The sequence below is a fragment of the Oryx dammah genome, unplaced genomic scaffold, assembly GCF_014754425.2.
Source record: "Oryx dammah isolate SB20612 unplaced genomic scaffold, SCBI_Odam_1.1 HiC_scaffold_3, whole genome shotgun sequence".
Classification (NCBI taxonomy): domain Eukaryota; kingdom Metazoa; phylum Chordata; class Mammalia; order Artiodactyla; family Bovidae; genus Oryx; species Oryx dammah.
Genome location: NW_024070187.1, coordinates 55,023,429 through 55,045,991, shown reverse-complemented (window position 1 = coordinate 55,045,991; position 22,563 = coordinate 55,023,429). Strand labels below are relative to the sequence as shown.

General features: G+C 36.7%; 1 protein-coding gene across 2 annotated transcripts in view; it reads left to right on the top strand.

The window, feature by feature from the left end:
• The window catches only part of ARAP2 (ArfGAP with RhoGAP domain, ankyrin repeat and PH domain 2), a 194,227-nt gene that overhangs the window by 120,731 nt on the left and 50,933 nt on the right, over positions 1-22,563 (top strand). Inside the window, exons 21-26 of one of the 2 annotated variants that reach the window (XM_040237993.1) lie at positions 4,788-5,000; positions 8,473-8,578; positions 12,074-12,221; positions 13,701-13,769; positions 16,382-16,456; positions 20,554-20,671. In XM_040237993.1, coding sequence (XP_040093927.1) covers positions 4,788-5,000; positions 8,473-8,578; positions 12,074-12,221; positions 13,701-13,769; positions 16,382-16,456; positions 20,554-20,671 — 729 coding nt within the window. The remainder of the gene's footprint in view (positions 1-4,787; positions 5,001-8,472; positions 8,579-12,073; positions 12,222-13,700; positions 13,770-16,381; positions 16,457-20,553; positions 20,672-22,563) is intronic. The other variant, XM_040237994.1, reaches the window with a different exon arrangement.

The window sequence follows — 22,563 nt, the reverse complement described above, 5'->3', positions numbered from 1 at the left end:
ATAAAGCCAATAAAAGACTCTTAATGTTTTTCCCGGGTTTTTGTTTTTTTAATGAGCAAAACATGTGAAAACCTCAATATTACCAGCATGGATAGAAGGGAAGATTTGATATGAACTTATAAAATGCCCAGTGATTATAGGATGCAGGTGATTGACTCAGGGCCTATATGATCATAATTATTTCGAATTTCCTAATCTTTGGTATAAAATCTAAAAGCCAAATTTTTGTGCTCATGGTGTCAAAATCTGAACCTGACAAAATTCACAGGATAATTCTTAGAGTTTTAATTTTTTTAATGAGTTACAGCAGTTAATTCTTGGGGGGATATATTTAATTTTTGTAAACAAAATTGTGTTCAGATTCACATTGAGTTACCTTGTACCAGTTGTTAGAAATTCACTCAACTAGGAACATGATATTTCAGAAACTTAATCAATTTTTTGGTAGAACTTGCTTATTCTTCTTTTGTGGTCATTTACTGACTATCGACTGAGTTATCTGAGGTACTGTGTAAGTACTGTATACAGAAAATAAGACATGATCTTTGCCTTCTAGGAATTTACAGATTGTGGATCAGAATAAGTGGGCATTTATATCTAAAGTGTATGAAACTCTGTGGTAGTGGGGTTCAGGGGTTGGTCCAGGTGTCCGTGGCTTAGAGCTGAAATTCACTTAGTGTAGAAGTGGTCATGGAGGGTTTCACGGCTGAAGCATAGAACCTGCCATGTGTTTTAAGAGAGGATGGGAGCTCGTTAGGAGAAGGAAGAAGTAGGGATTCCAGGCAGAGGAAACTGTGTGTGCCAGGAGTGGAGTCATGAAGGAAGCTGTCTAGTCAGGGAACTTTGGGTAGCTACATGTGGTCAGAACTTAGTGTGAGAAGAGTGGAAAATAAAAGAAGCTGGAGAACTAGTTAGAACATTCATATAGGGTCTTATATGTATGCGTGCATGCTAAGTCATTTCAGTTGTTTCCAACTCTTTGCGACCCTATGGACAATAGCCCACCAGGCTCCTCAGTCAGTGGGATTCTCCAGGCAAGGATAGTGGAGTGGGTTGCTATGCCTTCCTCTGGGGATCATCCCAATCCAGGGGTCAAACCCATATCTCTTATGTCTCTTGCATTGGCAGGCCAGTTCTTTACCACTAACACCACCTGGGAAGCTCAGGTTCTTATGTATCATAATAAAATCCCTAGACTTGCCCTCTGTTGTTGTTCAGTTGCTCAGTCATGTCCGACTCTTTGTGATCCCATGGATTGCAGCATGCCAGGCTTCCCTGTCCTTCACCGTCTTCTGGAGCTTTCTCAAACTCATGTCCATTGAGTTGGAGGTGCCATCCAACCATCTCATCCTTTGTTGTCCTCTTCTCCTCCTGCCTTCAATCTTCCCCAAATCTTGCCCTGTAGTCAGTGGTAGGGGGCTGTATATCCATATTTTTAAGCATTTTGGTAACACCAGCAGACTTGTATCTCAGATCATTCTGTTATCATTTTCAAGACAGACTGGAAGGGTCAGTGGAAATAGGGACAGAGAGGTGCAATAACATAATGAGGAATTGGGTGCTTGAAATTATAATAGTGCAGGTGATGGAGCAAGGGGACAGTTTTGTGAGAGAAGTCATGATGAAAAATATATGTGACAGTTTTTTTGAAATTTTTATTGATTCTTTTGATGTGATATGTGAGAAAGAGAAGTTCTAGCTTATAAATGACTGGGGAGAAGGCAGTGCCTGCCACATATTGAGGTATAGGAACAAGATAAAAGGCATGTTGGGATTGGGAGGTGAAGTAGTGAATGGGGCAGGAAAATATATTTGTTCATATATATAAGTATAGTCTATGTGGCTTGTATTTGGGAAGCCCTGTTTAGATTTATATGTAGATTTTATATAGAATATAATATATAGAATATATAGAGAATTTATATATAGATTTAGATATATAATGCACATGTGCATTTGAAATTTTCAAAATTAAAAGCTGAGTGGAAATATACATGTCTTAGTTGAAGTGATGAAAATGGATGGATTCATCCGGAAAATTTTGTAAGGGAACAGAGAAGAGGATTGACGATAGTTTCCTGGAATCATCAGTAAATACTGGATAGCAGAATAAATAGACTAGAAGAGCAGTCATAGAGGAAAGGGCCAAAAGAGATGAGATCATAACATCATGAAAGCCTTGAGATTAACAGAATTTTAACCAGGATTCACTGGAGTATTAGACACTGCAAGCAGATCCTTTTATATAAAAATTGAAAAGCATCTAGAAAGCATATTCTTGAGGAAGATGGTCCCAACAGTGTGGAAATTAGGCCCAAAGCAAGAGTAAGTGGTTAAAGGATCAACAGGGATGCAAGATGGTAGAAAGAATAAATATAGAAAACTCAGATTAGTTTTGGAAGAAAGAAAAACAAGAGGCCTGAAAGGAGGGGGCAAAAAAGGATTAAAAAATAATTGTTTGCATATCATCATCATCACCACAACCACTCCTCTTCCTTCAGTTAACCACTACTACTATTATTTTATGTAGGAAACTTGATCAGTATGTAATTCTAAAAAGCTATGACCCAGCTCTTCCATCTAGAAGAAGGTGTGAAACAGACAGAATTAAATATGCACATATGAATGTAGAGACTTCAGGAAATTTATACTAGAGAGTCTTACTTTTGTCAGTGAGTTCAGTCAGTTCAGTTGCTCAGTTGTGTCCGACTCTTTTTGACCCCATGGATTGCAGTACACCAGGCCTCCCTGTCCATCACCAACTCCCAGAGTTTCTCAAACTCATGTCCATCGAGTCAGTGATGCCATCCAGCCATCTCCTCCTCTGTCATCCACTTCTCCTCCTGCCCCCAATCCCTCCCAGCATCAGAGTCTTTTCCAATGAGTCAGCTCTTCACATGAAGTGTCCAAAGTACTGGAGTTTCAGCTTTAGCATCACTCCTTTCAAAGAACACTCAGGACCGATCTCCTTCAGAATGGACTGGTTGGATCTGCTTGCAGTCCAAGGGACTCTCAAGAGTCTTCTCCAACACCACAGTTCAAAAGTATCAATTCTTCAGCACTAGCTTTCTTCTCAGTCCAACTCTCACATCCATACATGACCACTGGAAAAACCATAGCCTTGACTAGATGGACCTTTGTTGGCAAAGTAATGTCTCTGGTTTTGAATATGCTATCTAGGTTGGTCTGGTTCCTCTGCCTTTCTAAAACCAGCTTGAACATCTGGAATTTCACAGTTCACGTATTGCTGAAACCTGGCTTGGAGAATTTTGAGCATTACTTGGCTAGCATGTGAGATGAGTGCAATTGTGCAGTAGTTTGAGCATTCTTTGGCATTGCCTTTCTTTGGGATTGGAATGAAACTGACCTTTTCCAGTCCTGGGGCCACTGCTGAGTTTTCCAAATTTGCTGGCATATTGAGTACAGCACTTTCACAGCATCATCTTTCAGGATTTGAAATAGTTCAACTGGAATTCCATCACCTCCACTAGCTTTGTTTGTAGTGATGCTTTCTAAGGCCCACTTGACTTCACATCCCAGGATGTCTGGTTCTAGGTGGGTGATCACACCATCGTGATTATCTGGGTCATGGGGATCTTTTTTGTGTAGTTCTTCTGTGTATTCTTGCCACCTCTTCTTAATATCTTCTGCTTCTATTAGGTCTGTGCCATTTCTGTCCTTTATTCAGCCCATCTTTGCATGAATGTTCCCTTGGTATCTCTAATTTTCTTGAAGAGATCTTTTCCATTCTGTTGTTTTCCTCTATTTCTTTGCTTTGATCACTGAGGAAGGCTTTCTTATCTCTTCTTGCTATTCTTTGGAACTCTGCATTCAGATGCTTATATCTTTCCTTTTCTCCTTTGCTTTTCACTTCTCTTCTTTTCACAGCTATTTGTAAGGCCTCCCCAGACAGCCATTTTGCTTTATTGCATTTCTTTTCCATGGGGATGGTCTTGATCCCTGTGTCCTGTACAATGTCACGAACCTCCGTCCATAGTTCATCAGGCACTCTTATCAGATCAAGTCCCTTAAATCTATTTCTCACTTCCACTGTATAATCATAGGGATTTGATTTAGGTCATACCTGAATGGTCTAGTGGTTTTCCCTACTTTCTGCAATTTAAGTCTGAATTTGGCAATAAGGAGTTCATGATCTGAGCCATAGTCTGCTCCCTCTCTTGTTTTTGCTGACTGTATGGAGCTTCTCCATCTTTGGCTGCAAAGAATATAATCAATCTGATTTCAGTGTTGTGATGTCCATGTGTAGAATCTTCTCTTGTGTTGTTGGAAGAGGGTGTTCGCTATAACCAGTGCGTTCTCTTGGCAAATGTATTAGCCTTTGCCCTGCTTCATTCTGTACTCCCAAGGCCAAATTTGCCCGTTACTCCAGGTGTTTCTTGACTTCCTACTTTTGCATTCCAGTCCCCTATAATGAAAAAGACATCTTTTTGGGGGGGCAAATCTGTACTCTGAGAGACTAAGCAAAGGGCACTTGTAGTCAAAGGAGACTTGAGAAAGATGCTATGAAGAACTGGAGGAAGGACTGGCCTAGGGCCTACTAAAAGCTGAGGATGGAATAGTTTGTTCATCAGGTTTGCATTTTACAATATAAAATTTGCAACGGGGGGAGCTTTTTTACTCTCATGCATGTTTATATAAACTCTTTGATGATATTTTTGTCTTGTACATCATCCGAACACAGAAATTAGTGCTTTTTTTGAGATAGTAAAATGGATTTTGACTGGAGATTTTTTTCATATAATCTTTTTTTTTTTTTTTAAACAAAGGTTTAGGACACAAAAATATCTATCAAAAGAATGGTGATCCACTACATGTACGTGAACTCCTGGAGAGTTTCAAAAAGGATGCAAGAAGCTTTAAATTGAGGGCTGGAAAACATCAACTTGAAGATGTGACAGGTGTATTGAAGAGTTTTCTCTCTGACATTGATGATGCACTTCTCACTAAGGAGCTCTACCCATATTGGATCTCTGCCTTAGGTAATACATAAATTACAGAATAAAGGCTTGCCTTCTCATTTGATAGTAGATTTTAAACATCACCTCTGATAATATGAACATTTAATTGAAAGGAACAGTATACATAATGGCTTAGAACAGAAATTGTAAAATAGCTGTTATATGTGCCTCGAAAGAAATTTATGGTGGTAATTGCTAAAGTCTTTTATCATAGTATTTAGTTTTTGGTAGATTTCTTAGTGCTTACTTTGCCTTAACTTTGGAAATGTTAATAGTCAAGTCCATGTAGGCTATTAATTTCTCATTAAAATTAAAATGAAAGGTTTATTACAACATTGCTTTTACATGGTTTTAACATATAGCTCTTGACTTTCCTTTTTCATTCATTCTGACTCTTTAGAGTTACATGACAAAAGACCTTTTTACTCTTCATTTTTTTTCAGATACTGTCTAATGAAGTAAAATATCTTTGCTACACTCTAAGAGAACTTATTTAAGAAATGATCTTAGAAAAACAGTTTATTAAATCAGCTGCGTGTGTGTTAAATCAGTTCAGTTGTGTCAGACTTTTTGTGACCCTGTGGACTGTAGCCCACCAGGCTCCTCTGTCCTTGGGGATTCTCCAGGCAAGAATACTGGAGTGGGTTGCCGTGCCCTCCTCAGGGAGATCTTCCCAACCCAGGAATCAAACCCATATCTGTTATGTCTCCTGCACTGGCAGGTGGGTTCTTTACTACTAGCGCCACCTGGGAAGCCCTATTAAATGAGATGATGGGTCAAACCGATTTCAGTAAAACCTATATTACCTCCATTAGTTCAAAATAACTCCTTTTTTAGAAACATGATAATATATATTTTTAAATATAAACTTTGCATTTAATCCCAGATTTCTAATAGAGCTATTTTCATTTTTATATTATTTCATAATCTTTGTCCCACACCTATGATTTATATATAACTTTTATTAATAAACTAAAATATTCCCCATATATTAGTGATTTCAAAGTGATGATTTTGAATCATTTTTCCCTAGTTTTTAAAATGTATCATTGAATTATACCATAATTTACTAATATATTTCTTTCTTGTACATTTGACCTAGTTTGAGAATTTTTTTGGAAAATGACCTTTGAATTGACTAAATGATGTTTTTCTGTTGAGAAATCATTTCTTCTGTTAAAAGTATCTGCTTAATTTAAAACATAATATGATATTTGAAGGGATTAATTTTGAAATGCCACATAACATCTGCAGTTGAAAAATAATCCCAAGATTGACCCTTTTTGTCTCAGCAAGAAGAGAGTAGTATTGTTATTAAAATAAAACTTTCCACAATGTAACTACTTAATTCAGAAGTCTTTTCCTTGTTTCCTGTGTTTTTCAAATCAATAGTTTTAATTTTAATCACAAGAAGAATTGATTGTATAATTTTTTTGGAATATAGAATTAGGTAATACATCTTTTTAAGCACAATTGCCCTGCCACCCTCATTTTTGTTTTAAGGTTTTATTGTAATTCATAACCATGAAATTATTTATAGTACCTCTATTTGATAAAGACTTACAATTTGCCTTTATTGTAAAATCAGTCATCAAAAATCTATGACAAATATGCTTTTGCTGAAGTTGTCAAATTTAATGACAAAGAGGTCTTCATTGTTAAACTACAGGAGAAGGTAGTTGAGAAATAGCATGTGTCAGAGAGGAGTGTGTTCACCTTCCATTTGGATGTGAATCCCTGAGAAATTACTTTGAGAAGGCTTCAACTATTAGTGTTCAAAGTTCTTTGCTTTCAGATCCGTGGTAGCTCACCCTGACCTGTCAGAAAGTACCCTTTGTTGGATCTGACAAAAGTAAACCAGAACTCACTGGATGACCTCACTGGAGAGCTCTCTTGGGTCCAGTGTGCCCAAGGTGAAGTCCTACAGTTGCATAGTACCTGTTTATATGATATACACAACCTCTTCTTCTAAGAATGCTAATTAAATTGTCTGAAGGCTGTGACTGGTTGAATAGTTGTATTTTCTATATGACCTAAAATCTATCTTCAGTTTCCTTTTCAGTTACTCAAATTTCATTTTGAAAATATCTATTTTATTCTTATAAGATTTGTGAAAACAGGCTATACTAGCATGTGCTTAATATAAGCGTAGTAGTGTAGTATTAATTACATTTAATTGAATAAATACAATAACCTCTACAGTTAGAAACTGGAAGACATGAGGGGAAAGATTTAGGTTATACCAAGAATGATAGCTAATTCTTAATTCATTTCTAGTACAGTCTTTGAATGTTACTGCGGTGTCTTCCCCTCTTGCTTTTAGACAGTCATCCATCAGCATAGTTAACTCAGTATGACCATGTTTACTTTTATAGATCTAGTGTACAGGTGAAATCAGTACAAAGGAGCTATCAGCTCCTGTTTTAAATAGGAGCATACTTCAAAACTGTGTCACAGAATTTCTTACCTCTGCAGGGATCCGAATGTCCTTTACAAGTGACTGTGTACTTTCAAAGAATCATTAATGTGCCACTGGCTTTCTGTGATTAGAATGTGTAGGGCTAAGCAGAAAATGAAAAAGCCCTGTTTCCAAAGGTAGTTGGGAATGGAGAGGGAATATATAAGTGCAATCCCCTTGAGTTACAGAGTCAGCACAAGCTATTTATTTGAAGAGAGATCTCTCATTTCTCCTATGAAAGAATAGGTTAGAGCAGAGCACCACTGCACAACCTCCAGACTCTAGAACTTTGGAGGTTCCTGTGCAGTTGCTTTTAAGTATTTGACTTCTTAGGGTTAGGAGAGTGGAGGAGAGTAGTTCCTTCTTGTCCTCCTTTTCATGAATAAGTCCTAACCATGACCAAAGCAGAGGATCTATCTATCTTCCTCTCAGTCTGTATCATTGTTATCAGGACCTTATGACTTATTCCACTGCCCCCCTAATCTTCTCCAAAGAACTGAAGTTTCCAGGGCTAGTGAAAGGCCCTTTGCATGGGGGGCCTATGGGGTTAATGTACAGTTCATAGTTCTGGGATGGTTCAAAGTTTAGGGGAGATTTTTATGATGCTAACAGGGAAAAATGGTCAGACATGTCATTTTCTAATAACAAATAGTAAGATTTTTCCATAGCTATAGTTAAAATAGTTTTGGCTCATCTCTTCAATTTGTAGGCTAATTTGTTACTACTTGAAAATAGTCCTTTTAGTCTAAGTTCAGTAAAACGTAGCATTGAAGATAAAATACAGACCTGGGTTTTAAAAGTGCCTTATTTTTAATTACAAAATATAAGAGCTGTGACATATAGCTGTGGAATGTTTATGTAAATATCCAGTACTTTCCCAGAATTAGAGAAGTTTGAGTGTTTTCTGTTTTGAAACTTGATTGTGTCAGTGAAATACAATTGTGAATATTGTTTTAAAATACTGATAAAAGGCAAATTTGTAATATAGATGATGAGTTAGACCTAAAGTTTCACGTGTGTGTGTTTAACCTTTAGATACCCAAGATGACAAGGAAAGAATTAAAAAGTATGGAGCATTTATACGTACTCTTCCTGGGGTGAACCGAGCAACACTGGCAGCTATAATTGAACACCTTTACAGGTGGGTGGATTCATGAACTTTTCTAGATATTTCCAATATGACACTCAGTAAGTCATTATTTTTTTAATTTAAAGTACTGTGGTTAACCTTCTTCTATTTGTGAATGTAAATCTTTCACCATATCTTAAGAAGGGTTTCAAAATGGAATTCCCATAAACTATCAGTTTGGTGTCTCTTAATGCAATTAAGATGCATTTCAAATAAATAGCCCTGGAGAATTTCTTAAATGGATTAGGGTCAATAATAAAAAGATATAAAATGGAAAAAAAAAAAAGAAAGAATCATATATAACCTTCTCAAATACATCCAGTACTTAAACAAGAATTTTAAAACATTTTGATGTCAGACTATTGATTAGATAAGGGAAATTTCAAAAGTCAAACCCATTTTCTATGTCAGGGCATGTAGTCCCCTGCATTTGGGAGGCTAGGAGGAATAAAATGGTAGCTTGAGAAATGACATCTGAAAAATCAAGGTGTTTGAGAATAGTATTTTAAGTCAACAAACTTAAGGTTTGTTTATTTTGCTATGAGCAAGAATCATTACAGAAACTTAAATCTGTAAATACTGCTTAAGGAATATATTGTTGGCAGCTTCCTGCATAGATGCAATATTTCCTTGAATAAATTTCTGTAAAGCTGAATTCTACTAAAAATACCTTAGTTGAAGTTTAGATTCCTAAATCTCCACAATTTTTCTTTTGTCTTTATCTTTCTTTTCCAATCACTACTTCTCATGCATGTAAACTCCATTACTATGCATCTTATTTTCTTATTGTGTCATACAAATATAGTTGATATACTGTAAGATCCTATCTCTATGCCTAAGAGACATTGGAACAGATTTTTTTTTTTTCTTCACAAATTTCAATATGTCTCCTGCTGCTACAATTATCAGTTAATATTTTAAACATTGAGTTGCATATAATTCTTAAACTTCTAAATTCATACTTGAATTTCAGATAATGAGCTACTTCCTATCCTTTGTTTAACTAATATTTCTTTTCGCTCCTACTATATACAATGCCCATTAAGAGTCCATGTGAACAGAAATGATTGCTATAGTACATGAATAACAAAAATAGTCTTAAGACTGCAGTTTCCAAATAGCACCAAGGAACCCTGAGACATCACAGTGGGGATGAGGACTTACAGGGATGCTGCAGGGCATTAAATACATTTTAAGAAAACACAACACTGTCAGCACAGATTTTAAAACAGAGAATTTTAGCATACGACATGAAGTTAAAGAGGAAGGATTGAGTGATAACATCATTGTGTGTTGAGATCCAGGTGATGCTTCAGATCTAAAAGGATAATGAACTGGGCATGACAGAAAATTAAGTACAAGACATGAGTGAGGGATATTTTCAGGAAACATGTGTGCTAGAAGATGAGATGGTTTGTAGCTGGCTGGCATCAGGCTGTGAAAGGCTCTGTTCATTGTGCAAAAACATTTGGATTTCATTCCTTTTTGTGGTAAGGAGTGACTGATCCAATCTGTTTTAGGATAACCCATGTCCTAGGATTGATTGGGAAGAGGTTAGAACAGAGGCAAAGAAACCTACTTAAGACACAATTTCTGTGTACTTCTGAAGAGAAACCCTGAGTGGGAAGAGAGTAAACTGGCTGAATATGGGACTCTTGCAGATACTAGTGTGGGAGCAGGGAAATAAAAGAAGAAAAGGAAAATACATAGTGGACATGTTTATGCCAGTAATTCAGGCAGTTACAGAAACCAAAGAGATGATAAGTGCTGGAGGAGAATGCTCAGGAGAGATGAGAATATTTGATAGTGTCATCAAAGTTTGAGAGGCCAGTGTGGATAAAGTCAGATTGATTTAGCATTTACTTCTATCCATGCCCTAGATAACAGATCACTTCCTCCGTGACTAATATTGACTTAATTCCCTTCACTATATATATTTATGTTACACACTGCAGTGTGATTAGGGGCTTTCCTAGTGGCTCAGTGGTAAAGAATCCATCTGCCAAGCAGGAGTGGCATGTTCGATCCCCAGGTCGGGAAGATCCCCTGGAGAAGGAAATGGCAACACACTCCTCAACCCACTCCAGTATCCTCACCTAGGAAAACCCATGACAGAGGAGCCTGGCAGGCTACAAAGTTGGACACAGGGGGTCACAAAGTTGGACACAACTTACAAAGTTGTGTCACAAAGTTGGACACAACTTACGACTAAACCGCCACGGGGTCACAAAGTTGGACACAACTTATGACTAAACCACCACCACCACAGTATGATTAACACAAAGTCTCTGACTGTGAGCTGCTTAGATTCTAATAGTAACAGAGGCAGACTGCAGATAAAATTTCCAAATATTTACATCTAGTGTAATTTAAAAAAGTAGAGAGTGGTTTTGAGAGGGATGCCCACAATTATGACATCCTCCTCTATTAACTTGCAATGCCTTTTGCATTTTATAAATCATACATGATGATCAGGCTTGCTCTGTCTCCCCTATGCAATTTGGTATTTCATTGTTTCTTAGACTATCATATATATTGCTGTCATATTTCCTTATTTTCTTTGTACCTACTAGAATCTTTGCCCTTTATAGTTAGGTGTACCTGCCTAGTCTTGCTTTATTCTTTAGATAGAGTTGATCTCCCTTTTTTAGCATGTATTTTAGAAATTCACAAAAGTAGACAGGCAATTGAGCAGCTGTTATGTCTATAGTCAGTGATAGAATTAACTATCTATTAGATATTTCCATGGGCATCAGTTAGAGTTCTGCATTTTTACCATTATAAATTTCCTTTCATTGTGATAGCTATGGTTTTTTTCCTTAGTTACTTTGAACTTAAACATTCGTGAATACTTGAAAGTTCTTTGTAAAACTGGTGTTGTAGCCTACTGATTGGGAGAATTGACTCTCTTCATGTCTGTTCATTGTAAAAAGTGATTGCTTTCTGAGAGGTGTCTTATTTTGAATAACCATTCAAACACTTTTGATCATTTTCTCACCTGATAAGGATATGCTGGGAAATTCAACAGTTGCCCTGAACTTTGAATTTGGAACTCTTTACTTTATGCCTCCCAATTCGCCATTTGTGCCTTATTTCCTGCTTACCTGCTGCCCCCCTGTCCCTCTCTTATTTATGCTTCCATCCTTTAAGTCATTTGACACCTTTCTGCAAGTACACCTTTATGCCTTAGCTACAGGTTGTCCCATCTGTAGAATTGTCTGGATATTTGGGAGGGGGATCCTTCTTCTAAAGTGATGAGCAAGTATTGCTTTGTAACTTGTAGTAATATCTTTGACAGTAGTCTTTTCTAATGTTCTTAAACCTGAAGGATACTTGGAAAAAAGAATTATGTATTTTTCTTTAAATCACTACTCCACCTTTAGTATCAGTGACTTTCAATATGTTTGTGTTTAAAAAATAAAAGAGGATAAATAAACATGAAGACATACATTTTATGAAATTTTCACATAGAAATGTGTTGTAACAAGTACTGCTTTTTTCTAACAGGGTTCAGAAATGCTCAGAAATCAATCACATGAGTGCCCACAATTTGGCCTTGGTTTTTTCCTCCTGTTTGTTTCAAACTAAGGGACAAACTAGTGAAGAAGTGAATGTAATCGAGGACTTAATTAATAATTATGTTGAAATTTTTGAGGTAAATATTTTATATCCTGCCCTTGTTAAAATAGTTTTGATGTTATTGTTTGCAAACAAAAATATGTATTTTAGGATGTCTTTATTCATGTCTTTAGGAATATTTAAAAATAAAGGATAGGTACATGATCCTTCACTTTTCAGATATAACTAGCATTTTAAGCTATAGCCATTCATTTAAATTTGGCTGCTTTTAAAGCTTTTTTACCATCTGGTGTCTGTTGCACAGAATATTTCTATTTATAGTGTTTTTATGTTTTTTTTTCTCAGTATGTGTATGCATTAAGTATGTCTACTTAGAGGTGTGAAATTATGAAATCCACAAATTCAGTAAATTACATCAGGCTGATAAATTTTGCAGTTGAAAGCATTTTAGAGTTTTCATTTAGTTGTGCATGAATTGGAAAAAAAATTCTGAAGTAATATTCTGTGGTTTTTATTAAGTCATCTCTATTCTAATTATTTGACTTTTCAATTTGCTATTTTATGAAGTTCCTATTTTCATGTTTCATCAGAAAACTCTTAGAATAGGGATGATTTTTTTATTTTAAAGGAGTAAAAACAGAGGAAATAAGCCTAGGATTTGAATATGGTGGGGAGAGGTAGGGGAACTGGGTCAAAGGTCCATTTCCACTGCTTGACTGTTTCTGCCATCTCAATGTTGTCATTAAACCTTTCCGGGCATTCTGTTAAGTAGTCTTGTACAAGACCCCTTGTTTTCCAGAATTGTGTCTTTATGAGATGATCAAATAGGTTAATGTAATAGGTTAACTTTTGTAGTTCATACATTCTTACAATAACTCATCACAAGATTGCTTAAAAAAGGAAAAGAAAGTATATTTTAATAAAATAACAAAGTTCATATCTTAATTTATGTAGGAATGAACAATTGTTGAATTCTCTTTGCTCCTTGATCTCCTTTTTATCTCTTCCTTTATGTGTCCACTGTTTTTGATCAATAGCAATGTCTTCACAATAGTTCTGATGCTGAGAAATGAAAGACTTTGAAAAAAACAATGTGTGGCTTTGCATGCTCTCTTGATTTTCTGTTTTTGTACTGTTATAGTAGTAAAAATGTTTATCTACATAGTTTTGTTAAGTCCAACTTTAACCAAATGGTGGAAACTTCATAAGCCCTTAATGAACATTTCTGATAAAAGAAGTCTTTACTCTCAGTGTACATAAATTCTGTTGAACCCTTCATCAGCCACTTTGCTTCTTAATGCACCTCAGCAAAGCAGATGCCACTGATGGAATGTGTAGCCTAAAGTGGTATCATCATAAGATATTCTGAACTTTATGAGCCTCTATCTTGGTGGCTTTATATCTGCCCTAGCTGTGTGGGCCCCCGCTGATGAAGATGGCCGTTCTCATTTATTTTTAACATGTCAGCCTTTAAATTCCTGAAGAAAGTTATGTGAGGATGAGTACCATCACTCCTTGTATTTTATTAGAATGTCCCAAATTATATTTTAAACAGGTTAAAGAAGACCAAGTCAAACAAATGGACATAGAGAATAGCTTTATTACCAAGTGGAAAGACACTCAAGTGAGTAGTAATAGTTAGATCTCCAATTTGAAAAAATTAAAAAAAAAAAAAAAACAACAAAACAAAACAAAAAACTTTCATTGTAAGTAAACATTTGTTGTGTTTATTTTCAAATTCCTATTTGAAGCAAAGTAAAACTAATGGGGAAAAAAAACCTAGATAAAACAGTTTTGAAATTCTATAGCATGACACATACAAAATGCCAAAGTATGCTAATGGAATGTTTTCAAAACATAGATGGAAAAGTTAGTTCCAGTCTTATCACAATGTCCTTTTTGAAATCAGTTTTCATTTATGAAGCACTATGGAAAATACCAGTGGATTTTCAAAGGAAGCATTTAAAGTCAAAATAAATACTAAAATAAACAGAAAATTCAGACCCCCTAATGATTCTTTCTATTATGCTTTTGAAATTATAAGTTATTTCTTATATGCTTTTGCTTTGCATGCTCTTGGATGATTGCACTGGTGGGACTGTTTCTATTGTGCACTTCATAACATGTTAATTTATTTCTTAAGTTGACTTTTCTAGATCTTCCTTACTCTCCTCGATTGCATCATATTGGATTTATGTGTTCAGGTTGCACTACTGCTTTTCCAGGGTACCTTTCCTTGTTTGATGAATATTCACTGGACTTTTTTGAGGCTGGCTTTGTCTTCTAATAACTAGCAATTATAGTGGATTCAGGGTACCAGCGTAGATAAGACAAATGGGTCAAATAAATTCTCTTTGTAGGTACATTTAGAGTATGAGGTGAATGCTTTCTTATTAATCAAACACTAAGTTCACTTCATTCCTGAAATATACACAACTAATTTAAAGAAATTGTCAGAGCTATCATTCCATATGAGGGAGATGAGGAAAGGCTTTCATTCAAATGTGTAGATCCCTTAGTACCAGTGAAAAGTGAAAGTATTAGTCACTCAGTCATGTCTGACTCTTTGTGAACCCATGGACTGTAGCCCACCAGGCTCCACTGGCCGTGGAATTCTCCAGGCAAGAATACTGAAGTGGGTAGTCATTCCCTCCTCCAGGGATTCTTCCCGACCCAGGGATCGAACCCAGGTCTCCCACACTGCAGGCAGAGTCTTTACTGTCTGAGTCACTAGGGAAGCCCACTACTGTGACATTAATTCTGTAAGAAAGTGTTTCCTCCATTTTGACCCAAAGTAATTAAGGCAGCCTCCAGATGAGTTAGCAGTAACGCTAAAAGAAAATGTGGCTCATTAGCAGTTCGTTCTCTTGGATTCTTGCTTTTTTGGAGGGAGTTTCAGATATGAAGCAAAGGATTGTGTGAGCCTAAGGGTAATCTTTAGCAGCACTATCTATATGGTTATTGGGTAAAGTATGAGTACCATTCTGCAGTTTTATCATTTGTATTCATATTACCATAAAGAAATGAATCTTGAATACTTTCTAATTAAGTAGAAGTAAGTATTCCTAAAATAAGAAAAGAATTGTCTATAAAATAAAGCAATTCAGAAGAAAAGTAGAGCAGTTTGGAAAAAATCTCTTGTTTTGCTTGAGTTTTTCTCCAGTCCATTCAAAACTTGTCTGAAGTAGTTTTCTGACAGACTCTAAGTCTTATCCCTGTTTGATTTTCTGAGCTATTCTTGTTTTTGGCTACACTCTATGAATTCTTTGTGTTTGCTTTTTTAATTTTTAAAATGTGTCCTTCCTGGAGAGTTGTTTATACAAACACAGGGGAAAGTAAAAATGTCAACTGTATCTTTTCTTCCGTAGCATTTTTATGTAGCTCTAAACATAAGGAGGAAAAATTGGAAGTAAGCTTTGCTAAGCCTGTAGTGTCAGAATAACTATGAACAGCTCTTCAAAGTACATTTTTAATGTTTGCCCCATAAATTTACTCAGCAGGTTTTATTCTGAGGCAAATTTAACTTTGAAATGATCGTTTCTCCATTATGATCTTTTTCTAAAAATGAGTGATGGATGTGACTTCTGAGTGATTACATAACTTAAGGGAATTTCTGAAAAAAGCAACTCAAAATATTTTTCATAGATTTGTTTGGTTCTCTGTTAATCTTCTTCACATTATTCTGCCAATCTACATAGTGACATCTTATGCTGTGTATTGCCTGCCTTGTGTTTTCTTCACTTAGTGTGTCTTCTTAGGTATAATAGTGACCCAAATAACCTAGCACTTGATGTTTGGCTAAAGGTAATTAAAGTAAAAATTTTATTACCTTCTTATATTCTGTCACTTCACTTTTAATTTTTATTGCTAAATATACATTTTCTATTTGTAATTTTAATACAGCTCTGACCTAATTTATCTTCAAGTTTCAATTTTTGGCCTTACCATCTCTTTCTACTGTAGCCAGTTAAGGGTATGTGAGGACACTATACTTTTGAATAAAAGACAAGAAAAATGGTATGTGATTGTGTTTGCTGATTATATCATTTGTGTAGATACCTCATCCTTAACTGTATCGAGAAAATGGGTATCCTTATGTTGTTAACAGGGAGATTGATCCCATTTCATTCTTATAAAATTTTTAGAAATATGACTAGGACTTTTGAACCATCTTAAGTATTGTGTGTGTCCTTGCAACATACTTATGTTTGCTGTCTTTGCATCTGCCCTTTTTAGGTTTCCCAGGCTGGAGATTTGTTAATTGAAGTATATGTAGAAAGAAAAGAACCCGACTGCAGTATTATAATTCGGGTGAGTCCCAAATATGGAATGTAAAGAATACCATTGAAAATCATAACTGTTAGCATTAGTCTGTGTATCTTGAATTTTCCATTGTTTTTTCTATCTTATATGTCCAATTCAAATCATGACAAGTTTGACTCTTCCTGCCAATATCCTCTGGGAATCACATGTTTTAGTCATTTGGAGACCACCCTTTGTTCTTTTGGTTGTGGTTAGGATGTTCTATAGGTTCTATAGAACAGCCTGAGCTCTAACATCTGCTACTCATCTTCCTACCTTCTTGACATGAGACAACTACTCATCTTCCTACCTTCTTGACATGAGACAACGGATATACTCCCATCTGAGTCTCTATTTTCTTACCTTTCTAGTGAGGGAAGATTACAGTATTTATATAATAGCATTAATTTGAGGACTTGGTAAGATCCTGCCTGTAAAACACTTAGCAGATATCATGGTACATAGTTCAGTTCAGTTGCTAAGTCGTGTCCAACTCTTTGCGACCCCATGGACTGCAGCACACCAGGCCTCCCTGTCCCTCACCAACTCCTGGAATTTACTCAGACTCATGTCCATTGAATCGGTGATGCCATCCAACCATCTCATCCTCTGTCGTCCCCTTCTCCTGCCTTCAATCTTTCCCAGCATCAGGGTCATTACCAATGAGTCGGTTCCTCGAATTAGGTGGCCAAAGTATTGGAGTTTCAGCTTTAGCATCAGTCCTTCCATTGAATATTCAGGACTGATTTCCTTTAGGATGGACTGGTTGGATCTCCTTGCAGTCCAAGGGACTCTAAAGAGTCTTCTCCAACACCACAGTACAAAAGCATCAATTCTTTGGTGCTCAGCTTTCTTTATAGTCCAACTCTCACATCCATACATGACCACTGGAAAAACCATAGCCACGTGGTACATAAGTGCTTAATAAATAACAACTAGTATATAAATCCCCCATCCTTATATCCTAGACTTTGTTGATGTTGTTTTGTCACTAAGTTGTGTCCAACTTTTTGCGACCCAATGGCCCACCAGCCTCCTCTGTCCATAAGATTCTCCTGCCAAGAATACTGGAATGGGTAGCCGTTCCCTTCTCTAGAGAATCTTCCCAACCCAGGGACTGAACCTGCATCTCCCGCATTGGCAGGTGGATTCTTTACTGCTGAGCCACCAGAAAAGCTGATCCTAGACTTTAGCTTGCAATATTTCAGTGTCCTGGAATATGAAATAAATCTTCTCTTCTTTGGTAATTTTACTTAACCATTTGTTTTGAATTTAAAGGATCCTTTTCATGTTACCATAGTCTGTACTTAGCCTTAAGAGTAAGACTGCTTTCTTTGTGCATAGGATAGACATGCTGCCATCTCACAGTAGAAATTCAGTTTTAGCTTCTTAGCTTTTTTAAAGTACAATATAAAACAGAGTCTTAACATTAAATATTTCTGGAATTTAGTTATATCAAAGATACTGTAAGTATTATTTTATATATGTTTAATGATTACATACAGGGATATTCTCAGTTGGCACAGTGGTAAAGAATCCACCTGCAGTGCAGGTGGGTCAGGAAGATCCCCTAGAGGAAGAAATGACAATCCATTCCAGTATGCTTGCCTGGACAGTCCCATGGACAGAAGAGCCTGACGGTTACAGCCCATGGGGTTGCAAAGGGTTGGACAAACTGAGTGACTAAGCAGGCACATGCACAAATGATCACATATGATTCTTTGACACTGGTTACTCAGCTGTGGAACTAACACAAGCTGCCTTGCACTGCTTGGCCACATCTGTCTGTTACACTGAACATGTGATGTTGATCACAGGGGAACATGAGGAAGTAGTAGAGATATCTCGGCATCTGTCTTATCACTTATGCTGCAAGGGATAGTGAAAGCACAGGACTTAACTCCACTTACCCAGAAACTCTTCACTGTTGTTGTTAAGTCACTCCAGTCGTGTCTGACTCTGTGCGACCTCATAGACAGCAGCCCACCAGTCTCCCCCGCCCCTGGGATTCTCCAGGCAAGAACACTGGCGTGGGTTGCCATTTCCTTCTCCAATGCATGAAAGTGAAAAGTGAAAGGGAAGTCGCTCAGTCATGTCCGACCCTCAGCGACCCCATGGACTGCAGCCTACCAGGCTCCTCCGTCCATGGGATTTTCCAGGCAAGAGTACTGGATTGGGGTGCCATTGCCTTCTCCAATAAACTCTTCACTAGTTCATTTTAATTTTATCTAATAGAGACATACCAGAAGTTATTAAAATCGAGCAAAATTTGTATTTTAAGTATATTAACATAAAAGAGTGTCCAGTTTCACCTACAAAAACTCTAAATTCTCTTGAAAAACATAGCAAAAACTATACAAAAATAAACATCCAGTTAGTGCTTAAGACTTTGCACAGCTCTTATATTTATTTCAGCCAATCATTACCTCAACCCAAGGAGGGAGGTGAAGCAGTGATGTCTCACGTTCATATGAGTAGAAATGGGAATTAATAACATTAAGGCCTGGATGCAAATATTAGTCATGATATTCCAAGTCTGATGTTCATTATATTGGTTTGTGTACCACTTAGAGTAATTAATTCCAAAGTGTGCTTTGTAGAGTTCTAGGTGTTCTGAAGAGGGGCCTTGGGTATCACCTAGAACATATAGGAACAAAGAAATGAGTTCCAGTCTTCCATTCCTGTGTCAGCCTGAGGAACTCCCTGCCGACTATTTCACTAGTTTGGTTTCTCAGTAATTATTTTTTTAAGGAAGGGCTATACTTCTTAAAATATTGTAAAGCCATTCTGATGAGTGACATCACTGAAGTCATTCATCTACCAAGGTTTCTATTCCTGAACATTCTCTGCTTTTGCCATATGCTAATGTTTTTTCTTTTAAGGTTGTACTACATTGAGCTCTTCTAAACAGCAAATAATGGACTTCACTGCATCGTTAATATATTCCAAGTCAGTGTTAGTCGTTCAGTCGTGTCCCAGCTCTTTGCAACCCCATGGACTGTAGCCCGCTAGGCTCTCTCCAGTCAAGAATACTGGACTGAGTAGCCATTCCCTTCTCCAGGGGATCTTCCTGACCCAGGAATTGAACCCAGGTCTCCCGCTTTTCAGGCAGAATCTTTACCATCTGAGCCACCAGGGAAGCCTAATATATTCCAAAGGTATTCCACGAACTCCAAAAGACAGACTATATGAGTTACCTCTAATGAAAGATGTTTTATATTATTTATATATGTGCAATATGCTTATGTTCAATAAGGGACAGGAGAAATGGAAATGAGCACATTTTCTAAGAAATTTTTAATAGGTGCATACTTGTACTGAAAATGTGGAAAGGAGGTTGTAGCTGCAGTATTCTAATGCTTAAATCATGTTCTATTTGTTTAGCATTGTAACTAAATTCTAATGGGAGAAAACCAACTTGCTTTTGGCCAGCATGCCTGTAAGACTGGTAAAAACAAAAACAGGGAGAAAACAAATGAGAAACCCCCAAAGTCCCTGAAGAAGGTGGGGTACTTATGCAGTGGCCCGAGGCTCTGAGGCTCTCAGAGAGCCAACTCCCAGGCTGACTCTGCAGACTCTGCCCTTGGCCTGAAAGCAGGCTTTGGCGGCCCAGCATCTGTCACTTGGCGTGGCGGGGCACACCACACACCACTAAACCTGGGGCTTTTTGGCATGGTGGACCGCAGTCAACTGTGTATAATTTAGAACCCAAACTGAATAACTGAGCCATTTTGAACTCCTGATTATAGAATTGAGTGAAAAGATTTTTGCCTGCAAGGCCATAGGATCCAATATCTGTGAAAGGTCTTTCTGAGTGTGAATAGGCATCTTCCCTTTTTGAGTTATTTAATTGTTCACTGAGTTAAAAACAAAAAAATTCTTCCTGATTATATGGGCACATTTTACACATACATGAAAATGTATTACATTATGGAGAAGATCTGAATAAGCTGTTTCCCCTAGGTGCTTAGAGAAACTGATTAAATGTACTAAGAGGACATTATTAGTATCATTAGGTGGTAGATGGCAGGCAGGTGTTACCGCCCTAGCATAAGGCCACTTCTACTTTTGATGTATATTCTGGAGAAATTTTGCTTCTCTTGCAGATATCTCCGGTGATGGAAGCAGAAGAGTTAACTAATGACATATTAGCAATAAAAAATATAATTCCAACAAAAGATGATATTTGGGCCACATTTGAAGTCATAGAAAATGAAGAGCTCGGTAAGTGGTTCTCATGCTAGGGATTTTTAAATTCCTTGGAGTGTGAAGAAACACTATTTTTCTGAAAAATCATTACTAACATTTTATGTTTTTATAAAGTTTCGCATCCTGTTATGACTTCCCTTCTACTTCAGTGCATGCATTGATATATGTTGATGCTATTTGAGGTTGCCCTCCTATGTTTTATTATTAAAATAATTAGATTGTTTTATTGACTGTAAGTTTATAGTGTAAAATATTATTCATGTGTGTTGCTGCCTCAGGAAATAAGGCTTCATTTTTAAGAAGAGGCAGTGTGATTTGTAACAATATTCTAAATGTCACCACCACCATCCAGCTTATTCCACGTTATTCCTGTATGCTGCTTATTTAAAAAGGATACTGATTTAAAAGACTATTATTTTAAAAACTAATTTTGTTTTAAGCCTAGCAGAAGGTTCCTTTTAAGTTTTTTACTTTTTCATCTATCTTTAGTAGAGTGGATCAGATAGTTTGTAATTTTTTTAAAATCTCAGGTACAGAAGAATAAAGAGAGCTTTTAAAATGCGTTGACCACCCCAAGAATAATAAGCCTAACATTCTTATGACACCATTTGGTTTTAAATACCTCTAGGAGGAAAAAAAAAAAAGATGCAGAATGTCTTTGTATCTTGACCATCTGTCTAGTTGATACCTGCTTAGGTCTTGGGACTCTTTCAAGTATAGATGTCAAACTGCCAAAAGTAAAATCTTGCCACCTGCAAGCTCAATACAAAAATTAAAATTGAACATTAAAAATACCTCATTGTGTATTATTAAGAGTCTTATAATCAGTGTTAGAATGAAATGGGGATTATCAAATACTTTGTCTTTCATTATTCCATCTTGATGTTTTTATTCCTTTATTCTTTTTATCATGCATTATTCTTTAAAAATGTAATTTGTTTTAAAACACTACTTTCCAATATTCATTGCCAGGATTCAGTGCCGCTGGTCCTTTGGTGTCAGTTCACACTGTCTCCCCTACAGTCAGGCTCAGTCTGGCCTCACATAAAAGGTGTTTTGCCCAATGACTCCAGCAACCCCCCACCTGCCAAGTCCAGTGGATTTACTTCTGGCTTTACTTTGCTTGTTCTCAGTGTAGGATTTATTGCTAATAACCATTCCCTTTTACTTGAAACACATTTACTCTGTGTTCATTGCTGCTTTGATTCTCTTCCTAGTGCTGGAATTGTTTTATCTCATTTGTCAATTCTTCTTCCTCTATCCCCAAATAGTGGGTTTCTGCTGCTGCTCTTATCTTTTTTACCATCTTTTCACATTTTGCTTTCTTTATAAGACAATCACTATGGAAGACAATCACTTCTATACCTTGTGCTTGACTAACATCCAAGAAGATGTTGCCCAAGTGTGCCTTTATTCCTCCCCTTCTGGCCCCCTTGTTTACCTCCTTTAAAACCCAGACTAAGGGTTCCATCACACTTTGTCTTGTCATTTTTGTTTGTTTTTTATGGTGCCTATCACATGGATTTATTTTTGTCTTTCTTGATGAGAGCTCTTTAGAGGGAACAAGGGACTCTGTTTCTATCTCTAGTACAGTTTTTATCTCTGACAACAGTGCCTAATAACAATTGCCATGCAATTAAAATCTTTTGCATAAGTGAAGCACAATTTTGTATTACTGTATAGTTCAATAGTGGTAAAGTCTTGACTTTGGTTGTTTAATTTTAAGGAGAAGTGGGTAGGTTACCAGCTTCATTTGTGAGTAAAAGATAACTGTCAGCACTACTGCCTAAATTATTTTGTAAATCACAAATAGGTTCATATTATTTTAAAATCATTTAAAACCCTTTTATTATTGGAGAAAAGACAGTCTCATCAATAAGTTGTACTGGAAAAACTGGACAGCCACA